At 44.4% G+C, this 23,543-nt stretch overlaps 1 protein-coding gene across 2 annotated transcripts in view; it reads right to left on the minus strand.

Moving 5' to 3' along the window:
• The window catches only part of FER (FER tyrosine kinase), a 141,000-nt gene extending 117,973 nt beyond the window's left edge, over nt 1–23,027 (minus strand). Inside the window, exons 1-4 of one of the 2 annotated variants that reach the window (XM_070742949.1) lie at nt 22,909–23,027; nt 16,546–16,674; nt 2,842–2,939; nt 175–443 (exon numbers count right to left, since the gene is read on the minus strand). In XM_070742949.1, the coding sequence (XP_070599050.1) occupies nt 175–381 (207 nt within the window). In that variant the 5' untranslated portion in view covers nt 382–443; nt 2,842–2,939; nt 16,546–16,674; nt 22,909–23,027. The remainder of the gene's footprint in view (nt 1–174; nt 444–2,841; nt 2,940–16,545; nt 16,675–22,908) is intronic. The other variant, XM_070742948.1, reaches the window with a different exon arrangement.
• Between the last annotated feature and the right edge of the window lie 516 nt (nt 23,028–23,543).

The raw sequence follows: 23,543 nt of genomic DNA on the forward strand, positions 1-23,543 counted from the left end.
ATCAAATTACATTTATGCAAGTCTAGAGAATTCAACAGAAACCAAGAAATTGTATCCTTACAGCTGCTGTTTTAAAATAATTCTGTGTATTTACCACAATGTTTGTAAATTTGTAGATTATCAGTTTTTAAACGTTTACTCACTTTAAATTTAAATTAGATTACATTTTCTTACCTTTGCTACATTACTAACATAATCCAATTGTGATGTACTCTCTTTATCAACTTGATTGCAAAGGTTCTGTAAAGTGGATGCATATTCTTTATCACTTTTAATTCTCATGGCCATAAATTTCTTCACTGTTTCCAATAGCCGTAACTCCCAATCTTGCAGTTTTAGCAAAGCTTCATGAGAATACTTCAATTCATTACCAAACCCCATCTTTTTTCTTAAGGCACTAGATTATCAAGGGCCACTAGTAAAAATTATTTTTGCCAGCACATCTGTAAACATCACAAAATAATAACAAAGGGATATTATTTTCATTTTTGGTAACAGTCATCCAGAAAGTTATACTATTATTATCCACACACAGACACACACACACACGGAAACAAACATATTTAATATTCCTGTGTCCTATTTTGCCATAACAATTCTGTGAGGTGGGTTAGCCAGAGAGAGAGTGTGACTAGCCTGAAGTTATTCAGCTGGCTTTCATACCTAAAGGAGGCCTAGAACTCATAGGCTGTATATTTTCTTATAGAAGCATTCCCAAAGAAGAGCTAAGGACAATTATAGAGAACAAACAAACATTCCTTTTTTCATTCCCAAAGCAACAGAGTGATTTCGACATAAATGGATTGTAGGGGCAATAGCCTTGCTCTGTTAAAAAAGTGCTATTGCTAACATGTTGTAAGCCGCCCTGAGTCTAAGAAGAAGGGCGGCATAAAAATTGAATGAATGAATGAATGAATGAATGAATGAATGAATGAATGAATGAATAAATAAATAAATACATACATACATACATTACAAAGTGTCCAGGGATACTTTACGAGAAGAGCCCTTCACTCCTCTACTCGCAACAGAATGAATAAGCCTGAAATCCTAAGCTTAGAAAGTTTAGAACTACATCGCCTCAAACACGACCTAAGCATAGCCCACAAAATCATCTGCTAGAATGTCCTTCCTGCCAATGACTACTTCAGCTTCAACCACAATACACAAGCAGAAGCTTACAAACTCAAAGTAAACCACTCCAAACTTGACTGTAGAAATACGACTTTAGCAATTGAGTAATTAATGCCTGAAACTCAATGCCTGACTCTGTAGTTTCATCAATTAAACCCCCAAAACTTTACCCTTAGACTATCCACTGTTGACCTCACCCTATACCTAAGAGGTCAGCAAAGTGCGTGCATAAGTGCATGCCTACCATCCCTGTCCTAATGTTTCCCTTTTATTAGTACCCATATCACATATATAAAGTGTTATATCTATGGATACTACCAATACATACTTGACAAAAAATAAATAAATAAACTAACGAGGAAGTAAAAGATCAGATCTCTTTATTCATCATTATACCTGATTGGAGGGGCCTTACAGTGGAGAATATTTGTATTCTAGAAGCTCAGCAGTTGGTCTACAAGCTGCTTTAATACATAAAATAGTTTTCTTAACAATAATGCTGAGCCCCAATAGTACTGTATGTGAATGATAGGCAATGAACTGTTGCTTAATGAATTACTGGTAATTCTTGACTTTCAACAATTGTTGAACAATTAGAAGTTATAATAAGAATTGAATTGTAGGTGTATTTTGTTCAGAACAATGCCAGAATTGCAATTAATAATATTCCTTACATTGCCAATATTTACAATGTTTGAGTTATTATTCCTTGTTTTATACAGAATAAAGTATTCAGGGGGCTGTAAATATCTTTTACTAGCAAGATTAATAGATATATGAGGTGATGAAAATAACTGAAAGATTTTATAGAACCAAAAGACGGAACTCAAATTAAAAATAACACTGATGGTCATGACACATCCTGAAAGGCTTTCTGAGGAAGCCACATATTTAGATGTTGTGGTTAGCTCTGGCCCTGCTCCTGCCCCAAGGACTGTGGAGATGAGGGAGACATCCACATGCTGCAAGCCTGTTCCCCTCCCCCCTGTGGAATCTGCTGATGAAGGCTCCTCTGACCAAGAAGACATGAGTGACAGGGAGGAGGAGAGAGTGGCAGACAGCTCAGAAGGAGATCAATTATCTAGCTCCTCCTTGGATTCAGAACAAGAGTTAATGATGCGGAGAGCCATGCATAGGCAACAACAACTGAGAGATTATTATCAAAGAAAATGAGGCCACCTGTGGTTGGGTGGGGTTGTGATAATTAGTAAGGCTGCTATAAATAGCAGCCTATGGGTTTGGCCATTGTGGAGGATTATCTGATCGTTGTTTTGTGACTGCTTTACTGACTTTGACTTTTTGTGTGCTGATTTTTCCCCGCTTTGAAACTAAACCAGAGCAAAGTATGTTTCACTTTGTGAAAGAAGAAGGACTGTGAATTGCCTCACAGCTGCAAGCTAAGTATCACAGAACTGATAAGGGACTTGTACAAATTACCAGTTTGTTTGGAGACAAGTGCTCTTTGCTATACCAAAAGAGGGCTTAGGTTAAGTGAATTTTCATTGTAAAGAACATTGTTTTGAATTTTCAAACTTGTGTGTGTCTGAAATTTGTACCTGTGAATTTTTGGGAGGATTCTACCAGAGAGCCCGACAGAACATTTAGATATATGTGGATAAATGCCCAAGAAAGAGCATGTTATAAATTTCAATGAAAATTAAATTCTCCAGGTAAATTTGATAACAGAAAAGCAAAATATACACATACCTTTTAAAGAAACTATTGTTCTGATAGTCTTTCTTTTCCAATGTTCACACCCCTGGTTTCTGGCTTGGCACTTCAGATTTTCTGTACCTTATTAAATTCTGCAAAACAAATGTTATATGATTTACCTGACAAACCATACGTCACAGGTCTTGATTAGGGAGTTGCATATTATGAGATACTGATGCAGATTATGAACCACAGGTAGTCCTCAACTTATGACAACTGACCCCCAAATTTATGTTGCTAAGGAAAACATTTTTAAATGAGTTTTGCCCCATTTTAAGACCTTGCTTGCCACAACTTTTCTTGACACTTGTTAAGTGAAACACCGCAGTTGTTAAGACAGCTGGTAAGTGAAGATGGCTCCCCCACTGTCTTTCTTATAAGAAAGTTTCAAAAGGTGATCTGATCACTTGAAACTGCAACCATCATAAATGTGAATCAGCTGCCAAGCCTTTGAATTTTGGTCATGTGACCATGAGAATGCTCCAACAGACATAAGTATGAAAATCTGTCATAAGTGACTTTTTTCAGTGCTGTTGTAATTTCAAACGGTCATCAAATAAATGATTGTAAGTCAATTCAATTCAATTCAATTTATGAGACTTGTATGCTGCCCCTCTCCGAGGACCCGGAGCGGCTCACAACATGCAATACAAACAATATGTATACAAATCTAATAGTTAAAACAGTCAACTAAAATCCCATTATATAAAAAAGTCAGTCTACTCAATCATACCCATACATAACATTTGACGGTCAGAGGAGAAAGGGCCATGATCTAGGACTACCTGTAGTCTATATACTGTGTTTCCCCAAAAATAAGCCCTTTTTTTGGGGGAACCACGAAATAAGTGTTGGCCTTATTTTTGGGGGGAGGGTCTTATTATTTTGGAGGTGCAGGAAGCGGCAAATGTGGGACTGGATGTCCTGCCACCACCATCACCTCCCTGTTCTGCACGCCAGCCGCACACCTCGTTGTTTGCCAGTGCCGCTCACAGCCAGACCCAGTCATGAAAGCGGCCTGCTGAGGAGCAGCTGGGCGGTGCCCACCCTGATGTATCATGCCTCCTTCTCCTCTTGTAGCAGGACTCTGCAAAGCTTGTTGTGCCGTTGCATGCCCGAACTGCAGCACTGCCGTAAGCTTTATCATACCAGCACAGCTTGTGTCCTGCTGCTCGCTGAACCTCGTAGCGGTGCTGCCGTTTGTGCATGCAATGACACAATAAGCCTTGCAGAATCCTGCTAGAAGAGGCAGAGGTGGCACAACAAGTCTCACAAAGGCTCATTTCTGGCATCTTACGCAATTTGATATGTGCATCCCGTTGCTCTTCACGCCACATGTCACCCAGCAACCGGGTCAACCAAAGGTAGGAATATCTCCAGCATTCTATGCGCTTTCCTCCCTGCTCCTATCTATCCATCCATCCCCCTCACCTGCAAGCTCCTGCCCTGCTCCTGCCTCTCTGCAGGGCAACCCTCGGAAATCCCAGACACAATGTGCATCACCCTCCAGACTTGTTGCACTCAAGGAATGGGGCAAACCCATCATTCTTCCCTTCACACCCTACCCTTTTTCCTCCCAGCCATCACTTCAGCATGTGCCTAAAGCACAGCATGAGTCCTCAGGAAGGGGCAGCATGCAAATCCCATAAATAAATAAATAATAAATAAAGCCCGCACCCCCTGGCTCCCTTTTCTAAAGTGCTCACTTTGTTCCCCACCAAACAAACACAAGAACCTATTACCTATCACTAGAGAGATAATTAAACTAACCAAGTGTATTAAAATATGTATTCTAAAATCACCCAAGTATTAGGACAAAATAATGAAATTATCAATGGTAATTTTTGAAATGATCTAAAGATTATTCAATAATACTACAAGTAGACGGGTTACAACCATTGGTTCAGCAACTGTTTGAAACTACAATAGTGCTGAAAGGAATTATGACAAGTCCTCGAAATTCAAGCATCTTACCCCATTAAAACAAGTCCACTCTACTCCTGCCAGCAGAGGAGCTTATTGCAGATCCCATCAGTCAATGAACTCTGGCTGGCAGGATCCAGAAGGAAAACCTTCCCTGCTGAGGTGCCAGCCCCTCTGTATCTTCCTAATCCCTGGGATAAAGTTTGCCCCTGCCCTTATATTATTCCACAAGGGCCTGAAGACACTGGAGGGGGCTACTGGACTCATTAATTGAACCCATCTCTCTCCAGGCTTCTTGCTCCCCCTCTACACATCTTTTTAAATTTCATATTATTGTATTTTTGTTTGTTTTTACTGTTCCATTGCTTTGCTTTCGTTATCTTTAGATTCTTCACCATTTGTTTTCTATTTTACTGTTGTAAACCACTCAGAGTTGATTCCAGGATGAGAGGGGCAGAAAATATATTTAACAAATAAATAAATCTGATTGTAACTGTTCCCTCTTCACATTTAAAGAAGTTATTGTATTCTGTATATGACTTTTTTACTTTTAATCATCCACGGAGGCCTGCCCAATTAACAAATATATAAAAATCCAGGATTTCCTGAACTCTAGCTTTTTAAAAAAGATTTTACCTAACTGTGTGTTTAAATTATCCTTTTAATTTCTCACCATATCTTTCTCTAGTTTGGCAGCTTCGCCTTTTCTATTACAAGAGGAAATGAGTAAGAGCACCACAGTAAAGTAAAAAACTAAAATTGTACCTTATTTATCTACCTACAAATTCAAATTGAAAAAGAAAATAAAACTGAACAAAACATTCTAATTACATTCCAATGAAACAGGCCTTCTCGCTAAATGATGAAGTACATGATGAAGTAGCTGCTGTACTTAGAGGCACTGACTAATGCTAAGGGAAAATAATCACCTTTCCAGGTTTTTTTAAACTTTCAGCAGTTGGGTGTGACCTGTAATTAGGATAGTGAAGAAATTTATTTCGCCAACATTTTTCTCACTGACATTGACATGGTTACTTGTAAGAAATTCTTTATAGCAGAACACTTGAGGTATATAAGCACAGGGGAGATATTTAGAGCTTTATCTGTTTAGATTAACACCTGAGAGTAAAGGTAAAGAATAAAAGAAAAATAAAATAAAATAAAAAGTAAAGTATAAACTTGTACTTTATTCAAAAGTAAAGATTGTTGTTTTCAATAATACAGTGGTACCTCTACGTATGAACTTAATTCGTTCCGTGACCAGGTTAAGTAGAAAAGTTTGTAAGAAGTAATTTTTCCCATAGAAATCAATTTAAAAGCAACTAATGTGTGTGATTGGGGAAACCACAGGGAGGGTGGAGGTCCTATTTCCTCCCAGGAGATTCCTAGAGAGGCCCCACGGAGGCTTCTCCCTGCCTTTTTCGGTTACAGTTTCGGAGAGTCGGGTTTGTAAGTGGAAAATGGTTCTTGAGAAGAGGCAAAAAAATCTTGAACACCCAGTTCATATCTAGAAAAGTTCATAAGTAGAGGCATTCTTAGGTACCACTGTATTTATTCTCAAGTATATATAGGTATATAGGTATATATATGAATTCCAAAATATAGTTTTGTTGTAGATAAAAAGATACTAAAAATTTTCAAAGTAAAATTGAAAATAACCTTTTCTTAATATTATGGTCACACAATTAGCCAGATGCTTAGACTGGATTTGGCATTTTTATCAGCAGATTTTTTTTTTTTGAGCTTAAATGGACTCCAGAGGATGGTAGAGAACAGGAAAGCCTGGAGGAACATTGTCCATGGGGTCGCGCACGACTTTCCAACTAACGAGAACAATGAGATGATTTAGAAATTTCCAACAATAAAAAGGGGGAGAGAGAAATACAATTTCTGAAATTAATTTCCCCCCACTCCTCTTGCTAGAATTATTCCAGCTAATTTTCTTCTTTTGATTTAGAGACTTTTTAATGCCAGGAAATACAGACATCTAAGTAATTACATTTGGGTGAGCAATGTCAGATTATCTGTTTGGACATGCAAGGAAAGGGAGATAACTTTGTATTTGTTGTCTTCTACTATAGAGTTGAAAGTCAACTGAAGAAGTATTTCAGGAAGAATTATTGATTGAAATAAAAATTGAAATAAAATGCTTTTATTTGGAATGGAATACCATGACACACTTGAGACCATTGTTCTGAAATAATTCAGAGTATTCATAGAGTGGTTGCTAAAGTTAAACATTGTGAAGATACAAATCAAAACAATAAATATTTAATAAATAAGCCCCAATGTACTCAGTAGGAAATATTTTTGTATATAGACATACTGTATTGTACCATAGTTAATATAATTTGCCTACTCTTCTCCTTTAAAAAAACAGTAGGAAATATTTCAAGTGAAATGTTTCAAATTCTCTGAAGATTGCAAGCTTATTTGTGCAATAATTTTTGGTTAATAAAAAAAACAACGAAAATTAAAAGTCATGATATCTATGACAAATCTGCTTTAAAATATTATACAATAAATGCAACCTTGAATGACAACGAAAAGGTAAATATCAATTAAACCTTTGTTACGGTCACAGACCAGCATGGAAGGGTAAAATACAAACAGATATTTTTAAAAGCTAATAAAATGCATAAAAGTGTGTGTGTGTGTGTGTGTGTGTGTGTGTACACACACACAAATTACATACATACATACATATGTATGTACGTCTTGATTATTGCAATGTGCTGTACATAGGGCTACCTTTGAAAAGTGTTCGGAGACTGCAAATAGTTCAGAATGCAGCTGTGAGGTACATCCATATAACACCTTTGCTCCGCGAGCTGCACTGGCTTCCTATTAGTCTCTAGGCACAATTCAAGGTGTTGGTTATTACCTATAAAGCCCTACATGGCTCAGGGGACCGTCTCCTGCCGCATACCTCCCAGAGACCAATAAGACCTCACAGAGTTGGCCTCCTCTGGGTCCCATCGAATAAGCAATGCAGGTTAGCTGGCTGCTCCAGCTCTGTGGAACCAACAACCGCCCGATGTCCGTACTGCTCCCACCCTGCTGGCCTTCCGTAAAGCCACAAAGACTTTGGTTTGCCGGCAAGCCTGGGACCATAAATTTACATCTCCGATGGACAACTGTATGAATGGTGTGTATGTATATGATTGTGACTGTCCTTTTTATAATAACTTTTTTTCTTGTGGTTTTAGTTTTAGATAATGTTTTAGTCTTAGATAATGTTCAAGTTCTTTCTATCGTTTTATATCTTTTTATATTGTATTTGTATTGTTGTTGTAAGCCACCCTGAGTCCTTCAGGATTGGGCAGCATAGAATAAATAAATAAGTAAGTAAGTAAGTCAGTCAGTCAGTCAGTCATTAAAGTCACAAAATTGAGTATACCCCCTCAAAATTTGTAAATATTTAGGTATATCTTTTCATGTGACAACACTGAATAAATTACACTTGGCTACAATGTAAAGTAGTGAGTATACAAACTGCTGGCAACAAAAGTGAGTACTGTACACCCTTAAGTGATAAGAGCCATGCTGAATCAGGACAAAGCCCATCGAGTCCAGTATTCTGTGTCACACAGTGGCCCACCAATTATCCAAGGGGATCTTGAGCAGAAAGAGAAGGCAAGACCCTCCCTTTCCCTTGACCCCCAACAAATGATACTCAAGGGAATCCTGCCTGCCTCATCCAACATAGAGGCAGCACATGGACATCCGTTTCAATAACCACCGATACACTTGGCATCCATGAATCTGTCTAATCCTGCCTTGAAACTCTCCAGGCTGACAACTGTTTCGACCTCTTCTGGAAGTCAATTCCATAAACCAATGACTCTCTGGGTGAAAAACTATTTCCCTTGATTTGTGATCACTTTCTTACCTATGAGCTTTAGGGAGTGCCCCCTTGTCCTAGTATTGTGTGATAGAGAAAATAATTTTTCTCTATCCACTTTTTCTATCCCATGCATGATTTTATACACTTCGATCAAGTCACCTCTTAAATGCCGTCTTTCAAGATGAAGAGACCAAGGCGTTGCAACCTGATATCATAAGGGAGGTGCTCCATTTCTTTTATAATTCTTGTTGCCCTTTTTTGCACCTTTTCCAGTTCCATTGAGCTGCGGTGACCAGAACTGTACATAATACTCCAAGTATGGTCTCACCATCGAGGCGAGTACAAATGTCTCTGTAGTACAAGCACCCTCTTTTGGGGAGGGGAGGGGAATGGTGTGTCTTATACTCCGAAAAATACGGTAAGTTCAGCTCTAATTAATAAATTTAAATGGATGGGGAATTACTTCAGAATTCAAAAAAAATAATCTGAAAAAAGATAACACCAATTCTGTTTCATCAAAATTGCATGGTTGTAGTCATATGCAACAGACATAATCTTATCTCTGAACAGACTTACTTTATTTGAAAAGTTTTAAAAATATTTTAGCACACGTTTTATTTAGAAAGAAAAGCAGACCATTAATGAGGAAAGGTAACTGATTTTTTTTAATCCAAGGGCAGAAATTTGGTAGATAAAGGAGAATGTTCATTACTACCTCTAGCCTTCTACCAGAGAAGGCAGAGCTTTCTAACTCTCAATAATCAAGAGTCATCTAAGCAAATAAAATCTAAAGCACAATGTTTCTACTTTGCAGCATGAAATTTACCTCATTCTTGGGCTCCTCATTTGAATGATTTGGTAGAAAGCAATGGACCCAATTAGTCAAATCTTTATTATGCCAGTGAAAGCAGTCAAAGGAGTAGGCAGAAATACTACTTTGTTGAGTTTCTATCTACATAATCATTGAGAGCATTACAAAAGTCCTACCAATATGCTAGTAAGAATTCTATTCACGCAGCTGTCAATCTTTTATCATACTGATGTACAGTGGTACCTTAAGATACGAACTTAATTGGTGCCGGGGGGAGGTTCGTAAGACGAAAGGTTCGTAAGACGAAACATTGTTTCCCATAGGAAACAATGTAAAGTCAATTAATCCGTGCAACCAAAAAAAGCCCCGCAAAAAAACGGCTTTCCGCGACTGCTGGGAAGCCGCTCGGCTGTTTTAAAAGGTGACAGCCGGCCTGGGGGGCTTCCCAGCACAGGGTTCGGGGGTGCTGGGAAGCCCCCCAGGCCGGCTGTCACCTTTTAAAAGAGCCGCGCAGCTTCCCAGCTGTCTCCTGAAGCCGAACGCGGAAGTTCGGCTTTGGTGTTTGGCGTTCGGAGACAGCTGGGAACCCAGCAGTCTCCCGAACACCGAAACCGGAAGGGGCAAGGTGGGGGGGGGGGAGAACGGGAGGCTCAGCATTCCGTCAGTCGCAGCGCTGGCTGTCAACTTTTCTTTTTAGCACTGGGGAGGCAAGTCAGCTCCTGCCCAGTGCTAAAAAGAAAAGTTGACAGCCAGCGCTGCGGCTGACGGAATGCTGAGCTTCCCGTTCTCTCTCCGCCCCCTCGCCCCTTCGCCCCCCTGTGTTCCTAGGAGAAGTGCTGGTGAGGAGCAGAAGGTCTGTCTTGCCTCAATCCCCAGCACTTCTCCTAGGAACACAGGGAGGCGAAGGGGCGAGGGGGGGGAGAGAGAACGGGAGGCTCAGGAAGGGAGCTCGGGAAGGAGCCCACGGTCAGTCGGCTGCGGGCGGGAGGAAGACGATTGTTCCGCTGCCGCCAGCATGGCCTGGCTGGCAGCGGAAGATGTAACGGAGCCCACGGGGGATTCGCCTTCCTCCCACCCGCAGCCGACTGATCGTGGGCTCCTTCGCAACCTCGGAGAGCTTCCAGGGCATGAAAGCTCACGAAAACCAGGAAGCTCTCCGAGGTTGCGAAGGAGCCCACGATCAGTCGGCTGCGGGCGGGAGGAAAGCGAATGCCACGGGGCTGGGCTCGGCTCCCCCCTCGGCTCCCCCCCTTACCAGCCCCACCGCGGAAGGCTCCATTCTGTTCCCTGAATGGAGACCGCCGGCCGCTCAATCGGGCCGGCAGGGAACAGAATGGAGCCTTCCGCGGCGGGGCTGGTAAGGGGGGGAGCCGAGGGGGGAGCCGAGCCCAGCCCCGTGGCATTCGCTTTCCTCCCGCCCGCAGCCGACTGATCGTGGGCTCCTTCGCAACCTCGGAGAGCTTCCTGGTTTTCGTGAGCTTTCATGCCCTGGAAGCTCTCCAAGGTTGCGAAGGAGCCCACGATCAGTCTCGGCTGCGGGCGGGAGGAAAGCGAATGTCACGGGGCTGGGCTCGGCTCCCCTCCTTACCAGCCCCGCCGCGGAACGCTCCATTCTGTTCCCTGCCGGCCCGATTGAGCGGCCGGCGGTCTCCATTCAGGGAACAGAATGGAGCCTTCCTCGGCGGGGCTGGTAAGGGGGGAAGCCGAGGGGGGAGCCGAGCCCAGCCCCGTGGCATTCGCTTTCCTCCCGCCAGCCCCTCAAGTTGGATGCACCCTCGCTGGCCCGCTCGGCCGCGCCTCCTCGCCCGCCGCCCGCCCAGGATACAGACCTGCTGCCTTGCCCCACGCCCGCCGATCCTGCGCCTCCTGCTTCCCCCCCCAGCCAAAAATACAAAGGCTGTCAGCCGCCGCCCGCGGAGCAATGGGAAGCTGAAGCCGCCGGCGGTTTCAGACTCCCTTTGCTCCAGGCTGCTCTGCCCTGCCTGTCAGACCGTCTTTGTGTTTTTCGCTGGGGGGGGAGAGCAAGAGGACCTTCCTGACTCCCTCCCCCAGCGCCGGACCTCCTGCCCTCTCTCCCAGACAAAACCCCAAAGTGGCCTCCTGAACCCGGAAAGAAGCCCCGCCGCCGGCTGTCACCTTTTAAAACAGCCGGGCGGCTTTCCAGCAGCCTCCGAACGCTGAACCCGGAAGTTCGGGTTTGGCGTTCGTAACACGGAAAAAGTTCGTAGGAAGAGGCAAATTTTTTCTGAACCCCGGGTTCGTATCACGAGTTGTTCGTAAGACGAGGGGTTCGTATCTTGAGGTACCACTGTACTCTCATTGTGTTCTTTTACATTGTTTATTGTTCTGTTTCATTTCTGTTCTGTTTACACTTTTTTCATTTTTTTATATTGCTGTAAGCCACTTTAAAAAGTGCCACAGCCAGATAGGTAGCAAATAAATTCAGCAAATAATAATAATATGTGATATTCAAGTCTAAGAAAGCTTTCAGTTCTCTTGATTACACCTAGATTTAGTAATGGGGAAAAATCACAGCTGAAATCAAATCCAGACCATATGTAAGTATTGTACTGTATTCTCTTTGAATGATATCTGAAGCCTAGGGATGCTCCTTGCTTTTCCATCTGTTAGGTTCTTAGGAGCAACTAAAGTCAAGAGTATGTTTTCACTGTTAGTTAATAATAATTTGTGTGCTTCCTACTCACTAAAAAAAAGTAAATCTTATGTGCAATCCCTTATACTGCTGTCAATTTAAGAATTTCCCATCCTAAAAGCCATACAAAAGTGACACAAAACACAATTATGCCTTGCACATCAACTGCAATTTTTCTTAAGTTGATCAATTTGAATATCAGTAGCTCAAATTTGCAACTTCACTGTTGCAGCATGTTTAATGTAGAGCTTCCTTCCAGGCTTTGAAAGTAACCAGAATTGATGAAAATGTAGCAAATAGATTGCTATTCACTGCTCATACCAGAACCCTATTATATTCATATTAAAAGATTTGAATCAGTAGCCCTTTGCTTTCCAGATATATTCAGCGTTAACTTTTATAGTTAACTTTCATAGTTTAAACAGTCTAGAGTTTGATTATTTAGAGATACGTCAATATCTACAGAAGAAATTCTTCGGAAAATGCTTCTGCTTTCAAATTAAGGACCCATATTTCCCACAATTTTCAAATTTCTTCAGTTTCTTATATTAGTACTGTCAAGACCAGAATCACGAACTGTACACCACCTTCATGGATCTCACTAAGGTGTTTGATACTGTCAATTGTGAAGGCCTGTGGTGGATGTCAAAATTTGGGTGCCCTGATAAATTCATCCTGATGCTACGTCAATTTTACGACGGTATGATAGCACGTGTGCTGGACAACGGAGAAGCTTCAGAAGCCTTTTCATTACAAATGGTGCCAAGCAAGGGTGCATTTTGGCACTGACCTTGTTAGCATAATGTTTTCAGCCATTCTGTCAGACGCCTTCCAGAACAGCTGCTTGGGAGTTAGACTGAGATACAGGACCGATGGGAAACTGTTCAACCTGTGAAGACTGCAGGCTGTCACCAAAATAAAGGAGACTGTGCTACATGACCTCCTCTTTGCTGACAACTGTGCCCCGAATGCTCGGTCAGAACAGGAAATGCAAACCAGTGCGGATAAATTTGCAGCAGCATGCAACAACTTTGGCCTCCTTATTAACATAAAGAAGACCGAAGTGATGTATCAGCCAACTCCGATAGCCAAATACCAAGAGCCCACCATCACAGTAAAGGGACAAAAGCTGCAAGCAGTGGACCAACTTACATACCTTGGCAGTACTCTCTCTCTCGTGCAGTTGCAATTGACATTGAGGTCAACTGCAGAATCGCAAAGGTAAGCTCTGCATTTGGCAGACTAATGACTAACCTGTGGAACCGATGTGGAATAAGCCTTGCTACAAAACTCAAAGTTTACCGAGCAATAGTGCTAACTACACTGTTGTATGTCAGTGAGGCGTGGATTGTATACAGGAGACATGCTAGGTAACTGAACCACTTCCACATGACCTGCCTCCGTAGAATCCTGAGGATCCGGTGGCAGGATAAGGTGCCTGACATTGAACTCCTCTCCAGAGCAGGCCTGCCATCAATTCCCACCCTGCTGATGAAAGTCCAGACATGCTGGGCTGGCCATGTTGCTAGGGTGCCTGACCATCGCATTCTTAAACAGCTCCTCTATGGTGAACTATCTAAAGGAACAGCGATCGCATGGAGGGACAAAGGAAGCGTTACAAAGACAAATCGAAAGATTTCCTTCAAGTCCCTCAATATAGATACCACCCCCTGGGAAAACTTGGCACAAGATTGACCAACATGGTGCATACTGATTCACCAAGGTTGCCAGACATCTGAGGCCACAAGTATATTCAGAGCAGTAGAGAAGCAATCACTCCGCAAAACCAGGACTGCAAATGCAAATGCTGTGACAATGGTGCCCACACATACAGTATCTGCCCAACATGTAGCAGAACATTTTGTGCCTGCATAGGCCTTACCAGCCACCTGAGTACACATCGGGTACAGCCCACAACCCATTAGATGTCAAAGTCCTCCTCGAATATGATGGATGAACCTCACTTGTATCACATTTCTGAGTACTTACATTTATTAACACTTGTGCTATAAACCAGAGGTGAGAAGGCTGTAACTTTTAGGAAATGTATTTAACCCATATGATCAAATCCTGCCAAGCCAATGTGAATTGTTATAATATATACACTACTAAAACTCTTGCATTTATAACATTTAATTAGGAAAAACCAAAGTACCTCAAATGGGCTACTTACAGAATGTTGGGACCCATTACTATGGAGAGAATTAGGGAAAGTTGCAGCAGCTGCTGCTACAGTGCCATTACCGTGCTGCTGTGGTTACATAATCTCATTTTCAATGTTTCCAGCCATTAGTACAATCCCTTACTCCCCACCCCCACCTAGCAGCCACCATATATCTACCTGCTGGGAAGAGAAAGAAAGGAAGGAGAGAATGGAGGAAGGAAAATTGCTGCCACTTACTGACAGCTTTCCACAAGGAAATTCAATGGGGAAGCGAACAGGAAGACAGAAGTTGCCCCTGCTTCCCCTGATTATTTTGCCTGCCTATGGTTGCTCTGTCTGTTTATGTAAGGAAATCTCTGAAAAAGTGATCTAAAGAGTTAATGTGTTGTCTAGTCTGTAATTAAAATCCAGAAGTATTTGGTTCACAATTACTCTAATTAGCTAATTTTCTCATTTTGTCTTAACCAATTCCCATCAAGAAAACCAAGTATAGCCTCAAACAACTTAATGCTAAATGGGAAGAGAAGATGCACTCAGAAAAATGTGCTTCTTTCTTAGCTTAACCTTCTAAACTACCTCAGAGATTTCAGTGGTGCATATTACATAATTGAAATAACAAGTGCCAATTCAAGTGTCTATACAGTGGTCCCTCGAGTTTCGCGATCTCGATCTTCGCGAAACGCTATATCGCGAGTTTTCAACCCGGAAGTAAACTCCACCATCTGTGCATGCGTGCCCTTCCACGCATGCGTAGATGGTGGAGTTTCCCCGCCGGGCAGAGGCTTCCCTGGGTCTTCCCCCTCTTGCCCCGGTAAGGCGCGAGCAATGGCGTGGGCGGGGTGGGCGGCACACGCGCGGGGAAACCCCAGGGCCGCTTCTCAGCTGAGAAGCGGCCCCAGCAACAGCGCGGGGGGCGGGCGGCACGCGCGCGCGGGGGAAACCCCAGGGCTGCTTCTCAGCTGAGAAGCGGCCCCAGCAACAGCGTGGGGGGGCGGGCGGCGCGCGCGCTGCGCGCGGGGAAACCCCAGGGCTGCTTCTCAGCTGAGAAGCGGCCCCAGCAACAGCGTGGGGGGGCGGGCGGCGCGCGCGCGCGCGCGGGGAAACCCCAGGGCTGCTTCTCAGCTGAGAAGCGGCCCCAGCAACAGCGTGGGGGGGCGGGCGGCGCGCGCGCGCGCGCGGAAACCCCAGGGCTGCTTCTCAGCTGAGAAGCGGCCCCAGCAACAGCGTGGGGGGGCGGGCGGCGCGCGCGCGCACGCGGGGAAACCCCAGGGCTGCTTCTCAGCTGAGAAGCGGCCCCAGCAACAGCGTGGGGGGGGCGGGTGGCACGCGCGCGCGCGCGGGGAAACCCCAGGGCTGCTTCTCAGCTGAGAAGCGGCCCCAGCAACAGCGTGGGGGGGCGGGCGGCACGCGCGCGCGCGCGGGGAAACCCCAGGGCTGCTTCTCAGCTGAGAAGCGGCCCCAGCAACAGCGCGGGGGGTGGGCGGCACGCGCGCGCGGGGGGGAAACCCCAGGGCCGCTTCTCAGCTGAGAAGCGGCCCCAGCAACAGCGCGGGGGGTGGGCGGCACGCGCGCGCGGGGGGGGAAACCCCAGGGCTGCTTCTCAGCTGAGAAGCGGCCCCAGCAACAGCGGGGGGGGGCGGGCGGCACGCGCGCGGACAAGCAGCAGCAGCGAGGCGGCGGGGAAACCCAATCTTCGGCTCCTCGCTGCTGCGGTGGAAATAAAAAAACCATCTGCGCATGCGCAGATGGTGTTTTTACTTCCGCACCGCTACTTCGCGACAAATCGATCATCGCGAGGGGTCCTGGAACGGAACCCTCGCGATGATCGAGGGACCACTGTATATATTTTTACTTACTTTGAAGGAAATGGCTTGCTTTCATACCTTGCTATACTGATGTATTCACTTCAGCACTGAGACAAACTGATATCAAAATGACATTTACTTAAATTAAATTATGAAATTTGTATATTAGAGTATATAATCTATGGAAAAGCTATCATCAATTGCAATGATACCTTATTTAACCAGTTACAAGCACTGTAGCTTAATACAGCTTGTAACACCATCATCTCTCTGATGTTAAGACTAAATGGTTCTTAAAATACATTTTCTCAGATTCCAAACAATTGTGTTATGAATACAATAGGGAAATAAGGCACTAAGCTAATTTACAAAAGGGATTTCAGCTGCTAAACCATCAATTTAGAAAAACGCATAGGTGCCATTTCTCAGAACTTCAATTTAATATAAGATTAAATTGAAATTATTTATTCACTGATCTAACAGTTATACATTTACCGGTAAGTCTTCTTGAGATCATGGTCACAGGCAAAGAAGGGTCTTTCACTTTCCAAGAATTGTTTGCCTTCCCTGGTCTGTCTTCAAGATTTTTTGATAGTTTGACAGTGATCTAAAGCTGCATTTTCCCTAAAGATTTCAAACCAGAATATAAATTCTGTTGCTAAACAAAGCAAATTAAAATGCATGATTTCTCACAACAGTAATTATCACCTTAATTACTGAGCATATATAAAATTCAAAAAGCAATTCTATCCTCTGCCAATTTAACAGTTGTAGTCCAATTAGTTACCACTGAAAGCATATGCAATGTACAACCTTTGAGATACCTAACTTGGCTCCATGTTATATATTAATTAAATATAATTAAATAGAAATGACCAACTGAAGACTGAATTGACAATTGCTCAGTTAGGTTTGTGGAACAAAGTCGTTATCTAGATCTAACCATTTTTTAATCCCTGCAGTTGCATTAAAAATACACCAAGTTTTCAAAGATATTCTAAAATCAGGATACCACCCTTGTGAAAGGCTTTGCTGTACTTCAAGTGAAGGACTGTAAACATAAACATCATCTGTGAAGTTCACTTAATGGTGCAGGGAAATGACCATTTCTAACATGCATAGGAAATGAAGATATAGGTAGTGCTTGAGTTATGATGGAAATTGGTTCCAAAATGTTCATTCCCAAGCCATGCGGCTGTAAAGTGTGCAATGTTACATGACTGCATTACTTAAGTGAGAATAATCCCTACATTCTCCATTGCCCCCCTTAAGTGTGGATTGTAAGATATTTTTTGAGCACCTGCTTCTAACTTTCTGCCAGCTTCCCACAAGCAAAGTCAGTCGCAGGTCCCAAGCTGTTCACAAACAGGCTGAGAGCAGCTGGCTGCTTCTGGATGTGGGAGGAGGAAGTGAGTGCACAGGTGGCTGGGGTGGTGTGACATGAACATGGCAGGGCATGGAAGTGCAAGTAGAAGAAGCATGTTAGGGCTGGGAGTGGCTGCTGCCAGTTGGGAAAGATAACAAGGAAGTTTGTGGGTCACCAGAGAGATGCAGTAAAAGCACAGGGCTGCTGTTGTAGGGTGCGCAAGTGTCTGGGAAGTGCAGCAAAAGTTAAAAGAGGTTCACAGGTGGGAGAGACTTGAGTAACTTGCAAACTTCCCTGCTAGCTTCCCCATTGACTTTGCTTGTGGGAAACTAGCAGGGAAGGTTGCAAATAGTGATCACTTGATTGCTTAACATTGCAATCATTATATTTGTGAGCCTGTTGTCATCAAGTTCACTATGTCACCACCATAACCACCACTTGTTCAGCATCATAATAACTTTGAACTGTTGCTAAGAAAGTGGTCATTCACCAGAGACTATCTTGGAAAGTAGGACAACAAAAGTTAAACACATGCAGGGCAATAGAAGAAAAGTGCATATGCGTTTACAGTATACCAATGGGAATAAATTTTGCAACATATTTTGAGAAAATTTTAGGATAGGGAAAAAATATGTCTTTTAGAATAAAATCATTTAGATTCTGATATGACATTCCCTGATTTTACTGTGACCTCTATTCCCATTATACACCTGGATCAACTAAACATACAAGTTTGCACAATTCAGCAATTTAAAGTTTGTAATATACAAACATATTTCTATAATCTAAGGTACTAAAAACAGACTGTTCATTATAAGAAATGACATTTTAAACATAATTGCCAACAAAAGCCCACTTTTTTTGTTTTATGTTTTTTTCCCCAAGATTCTTATGTGTTCTGCATACACATTGAAATGTATGAAGGTGTTCAATCAGCAATCACCACATTTAACTCAATATTCATGGATGGAGTTTCAGACATCAGTTCTACTAGACTTCATAAAGTCTGCGGGGACTGAAGTGAAAGCTTTTATAATGCAACATTTACTAATCAATTGACTCTAATTTCATGCAGAGAATAATTATTCTACACTTTTCCATGAAGCCAATAAAAGATCCAATATTTATTCCTCCAAACTCTAATAACTTAAAAATGTATTGCTGTAATAACATTCATATCTTAGCAATTAAGAGACTCATATTAATGAAAAGATCGTTTAGGATTATGCAGCTGCTTTTTCTGGAATCAGGTGTTTAACTTCCACAGTTGCAGTACACTCCCAGAAAAACAGACATTTAAGGATCCATGCAATTTAAAGTAGTATCCCCCTTCCTCACTTATTCGGGTAACAGTACCAACACACTAAACTTCACTGATAACCCACTGCTCCTAATAGCTGATACAGTAATACCTCATCTTACGAACTTAAATGGTTCCAGGACGAGGTTCGTAAGGTGAAACGTTTGTAAGATGAAACAATGTTTTCCATAGGAATCAATGGAAAAGCCAATAATGCGTGCAAGCCGATTAGGAAAATCCAAAACATTAAGGCTTTTTTAAAAAAAAGCTGCCGTCAGACGAAGCTGAGGCGAACAGAGTGGGGGGAGTGGCAGCGAGAGGTGGCAGTCCCAACGAAGGAAGGCGAAAAGAGCCTCTCTTGAGCTCCATGGGTCTTTCCCTCCTGTTTTTGCCCACCCCGTTCTGCTCATTTTCCCCACACCTTTCTCGGCTCTTGAGCTCCATGGGTCCCTCCCGTTTTTGCCCATCCTGTCCTGCACTTTTCTCCTCTCTTCATCTCCATGGGTCCCTCCCATTTTTGCCCACCCTGTCTTGCACCTTTCTCCTCTCTTGATCTCCATGAGTCCCTCCCGTTTTTGCCCACCCTGTCCTGCACCTTTCTCCTCTCTTGATCTCCATGAGTCCCTCCCGTTTTTGCCCACCCTGTCTTGCACCTTTCTCCTCTCTTGATCTCCATGAGTCCCTCCCGTTTTTGCCCACCCTGTCTTGCTCATTTTACCCACACCTTTCTCCTCTCTTGATCTCCACGAGTCCCTCCCGTTTTTGCCCACCCTGTCCTCCACCTTTCTCCTCTCTTGATCTCCATGAGTCCCTCCCGTTTTTGCCCACCCTGTCTTGCTCATTTTACCCACACCTTTCTCCTCTCTTGATCTCCATGAGTCCCTCCCGTTTTTGCCCACCCTGTCCTCCACCTTTCTCCTCTCTTGATCTCCATGAGTCCCTCCCGTTTTTGCCCACCCTGTCCTCCACCTTTCTCCTCTCTTGATCTCCATGAGTCCCTCCCGTTTTTGCCCACCCTGTCTTGCTCATTTTACCCACACCTTTCTCCTCTCTTGATCTCCATGAGTCCCTCCCGTTTTTGCCCACCCTGTCTTGCTCATTTTACCCACACCTTTCTCCTCTCTTGATCTCCATGAGTCCCTCCCGTTTTTGCCCACCCTGTCTTGCTCATTTTACCCACACCTTTCTCCTCTCTTGATCTCCATGAGTCCCTCCCGTTTTTGCCCACCCTGTCCTGCTCATTTCCCCCACACCTTTCTCCTCTCTTGATCTCCATGGGTCCCTCCCGTTTTTGCCCACCCTGTCTTGCTCATTTTACCCACACCTTTCTCCTCTCTTGATCTCCATGGGTCCCTCCCGTTTTTGCCCACCCTGTCTTGCTCATTTTACCCACACCTTTCTCCTCTCTTGATCTCCATGGGTCCCTCCCGTTTTTGCCCACCCTATCCTGCTCATTTTACCCACACATTTCTCCTCTCTTGATCTCCATGGGTCCCTCCCGTTTTTGCCCACCCTGTCCTGCTCATTTCCCCCACACCTTTCTCCTCTCTTGCTCTCCATGGCTCCCTCCCATTTTTGCCCACCCTGTCCTGCTCATTTCCCCCACACCTTTCTCCTCTCTTGATCTCCATGAGTCCCTCCCGTTTTTGCCCACCCTGTCCTGCTCATTTCTCCCACACCTTTCTCCTCTCTTGATCTCCATGGCTCCCTCCCGTTTTTGCCCACCCTGTCTTGCTCATTTCCCCCACACCTTTCTCCTCTCTTGATCTCCATGGGTCCCTCCCGTTTTTGCCCACCCTGTCTTGCTCATTTCCCCCACACCTTTCTCCTCTCTTGATCTCCATGGGTCCCTCCCGTTTTTGCCCACCCTGTCTTGCTCATTTTACCCACACCTTTCTCCTCTCTTGCTCTCCATGGCTCCCTCCCGTTTTTGCCCACCCTGTCCTGCTCATTTCCCCCACACCTTTCTCCTCTCTTGATCTCCATGAGTCCCTCCCGTTTTTGCCCACCCTGTCCTGCTCATTTCCCCCACACCTTTCTCCTCTCTTGATCTCCATGGGTCCCTCCCGTTTTTGCCCACCCTGTCCTGCTCATTTTACCCACACCTTTCTCCTCCCTTGAGCTCCATGAGTCTTTTCTTCCTGTTTTTGTCCCCCCTACTCTGCCCGTTTTTTCGATCCTGGGATTCCCCTCCAGCATCGCGTTTTTGCGGAAGTCAGGAGGTGGGGTTTCCCATGGAGGGGAGCCTCAGGATCCCAGGATCGCAAAAACTGGGGCTTGGCTTGCAATGAAAGTCTGGAGGCGGGGCATTCCAGCGGCGGCAGGTTCGTAAGGTGAAAAAAGTTCATAAGAAGAGGCAAAAAAATTCTGAACCCTGGGTTCGTATCTCGAAAAGTTCGTATGACGAGGGGTTCGTATCATGAGGTACCACTGTACTCTTACATCTATTCACCCAATTTATAAAATCCAACCATTAAGAAGTAATATTTCTGCTATGCCAAGTAATGAAATATGAACTGTAAGACTCTTTCCTTCAACATATAATGGCCTCGTGGGGAAACGTGAAAAACTTGGCTTTTTAAATAATTCCAAGCTTCTACTCTTTTACACAAGCAAAAGTAACTTAATATAGCTTTCTGTGTAAGTTCATAATGGATATTCTTTCCTATCCCCTTCTTCCCCCCAACTGCATCCTTGCTAAGTGAAACAGTTGGAGCAAATAAAGCAACTTTTACATATATATTAATTACATTTATATAAATATTATATATTATATAAAAGAAACTTCACCAGAAGGGATGGCACCACTTCCATCTGTTACCTCCTAACTTCCAGTGGGCCAAACTATGACTTAGAGCAGTGTTTCCCAACCTTGGCAACTTGACATCTGGACTTCAACTCCCAGAATTCCCCAGCCAGTGAATGCTGGCTGGGGAATTCTGGGAGTTGAAGTCCAGATGTCTTCAAGTTGCCAAGGTTGGGAAACACTGACTTAGAGAAAAGGAATCCCAGACTCTTCAAACAGAACAAAACAGAATGGAATTACAGCGTTGGAAGGAACCTTGGAGGTCTTCTAGTCCAACCCCATGTTTAGGCAGGAAACCCTACACCTCTGCAGACAAATAGTTGTACAGTCTCTCCTAAACAATTTCCAGTGATGGAGCATTCACACCTTCTGGAGGCAAGTTGTTCCACTGATTAATTCAACTGTCAGGAAATTTATCCTTAGTTCTAAGATTAAGATTTAAGATTTATTAGATTTGTATGCCGCCCCTCTCCAAAGACTCAGGGGCGGCTCACAACAACAACAACAGCAATACAATACAGAGTACAAATCCAATATTAGATAAAAAATGAAATTTAAAACCCATAAATATTGAAAACAATCATTACTGCACAATCACACCATTCTAGTGCATTACAGTCAGGAAAAAAGGTGGGGGGGGAGAGATAGTTATTCCCCCCCATGCCTGGTTGCTTCTCTCCTTGATTAGTTTCCACCTATTGCTTCTTGTCCTGCCTTCAGGTGCTTTGGAGAACAGCCTGACTCCCTCTTCTTTGTGGCAGTCCCTGGGGTATTGGAGCACTGCTATTATGTCTCCCCTAGTCCTTCTTTTCGTTAAACTAGACCTACCCAATTCTAGCAATTGCTCTTTATGTGCTTTAGCCTCCAGTCCCCAGACAATCTTGCAATTAACAACTTTCAAGGGCTCAGTGTGATGCCCAAAACAAACCAGGGTGGGTAACAACGAGCAGGGAAACCAGACATCAGCCAAAGGAGGAAGCTCCGAAGCCCGTGCAAGTCGAATGCCCGAAAACTCCATCTCGACCGAATCTAAGCCCCGAGGACGACTGGGCGGGAAACGCCACGCCGCCTCCCCCCTACAGACAAGATGACCCCCCCCCCGGGGGGGATGTCCACGACTGGGCAGCACCAGGCAGCCCAAAGGAGACCCGTTGCTGGACCGCCACAGCAGCAGCAGCACCTCCCTTTCGCCTCGCTTCCTTCCTTTATCCTCGAAAGCGATCCCGGCGCCGCCCCCACCCACTCGTCCGGCCTAGGCGCCGCACCTCTAACAAGCCTGGCACCCCTGAAGGGGCCCCCGGCTGCGCACCCTCCCTCCGCCCGGCCTCGGCCAAGCACAAAGCCCCACCGGCGGCACCACAGACCCCGAGCGCTACATTCACCTACCTGACAAGCTGAGCCCCCTCCACCACAATACGCCTGCCACCCGCCCCGCCTATGTCACGGACGGGCGCCGCAGCGAATCCTCGCTTGCTTCTCCCGCCGCCGACAGCCAATCGGCTTCCAAAGCAACTCACCCCGCCGGGAAGCCAATCAGAGCGCCACCCAGCCCTCTCGGCGAGAGGAGAGGCAGCTGGTGGGGTACACCCAATGAATGGAGGAGAAAGTGGTGGTCTCCAGCTTTAGAGCGGAAAGGCTATTGGCTGAATCCCGCGGGTGGGGCGGGCCAATAAGTGGGGGGGGGGGGTTGGTTTGATTTCCTCTCCCCTCCAATAAAGGACAAGTGAATTTAGTAGCGCTGTGAGGAAAACACCGGTGGGATGTATCGGTCTTCCTGCTGTAGCCCTGATTTAGTAAAGTGGACGTTTTGGAGGTAGCTTATAACTGGAGTTTCTTCTGAAGTTTGCGATATACTGAATCAGCCTTATCCGAATTCAGTGGGAGCCCCATTGTGTCTCAGTATAAATGCGTTGAAGACTTTTGGCTTAATCTTTCAAAAAGCCCTCGTTAGATACGAATGGGTTGTTCAGTTGAACCGGCATTGAAAAAGCCTATTTCTAAGGTTCGGTCTACTTTTGATA

The sequence above is a fragment of the Erythrolamprus reginae genome, chromosome 2, assembly GCF_031021105.1.
Source record: "Erythrolamprus reginae isolate rEryReg1 chromosome 2, rEryReg1.hap1, whole genome shotgun sequence".
NCBI lineage: Eukaryota > Metazoa > Chordata > Lepidosauria > Squamata > Dipsadidae > Erythrolamprus > Erythrolamprus reginae.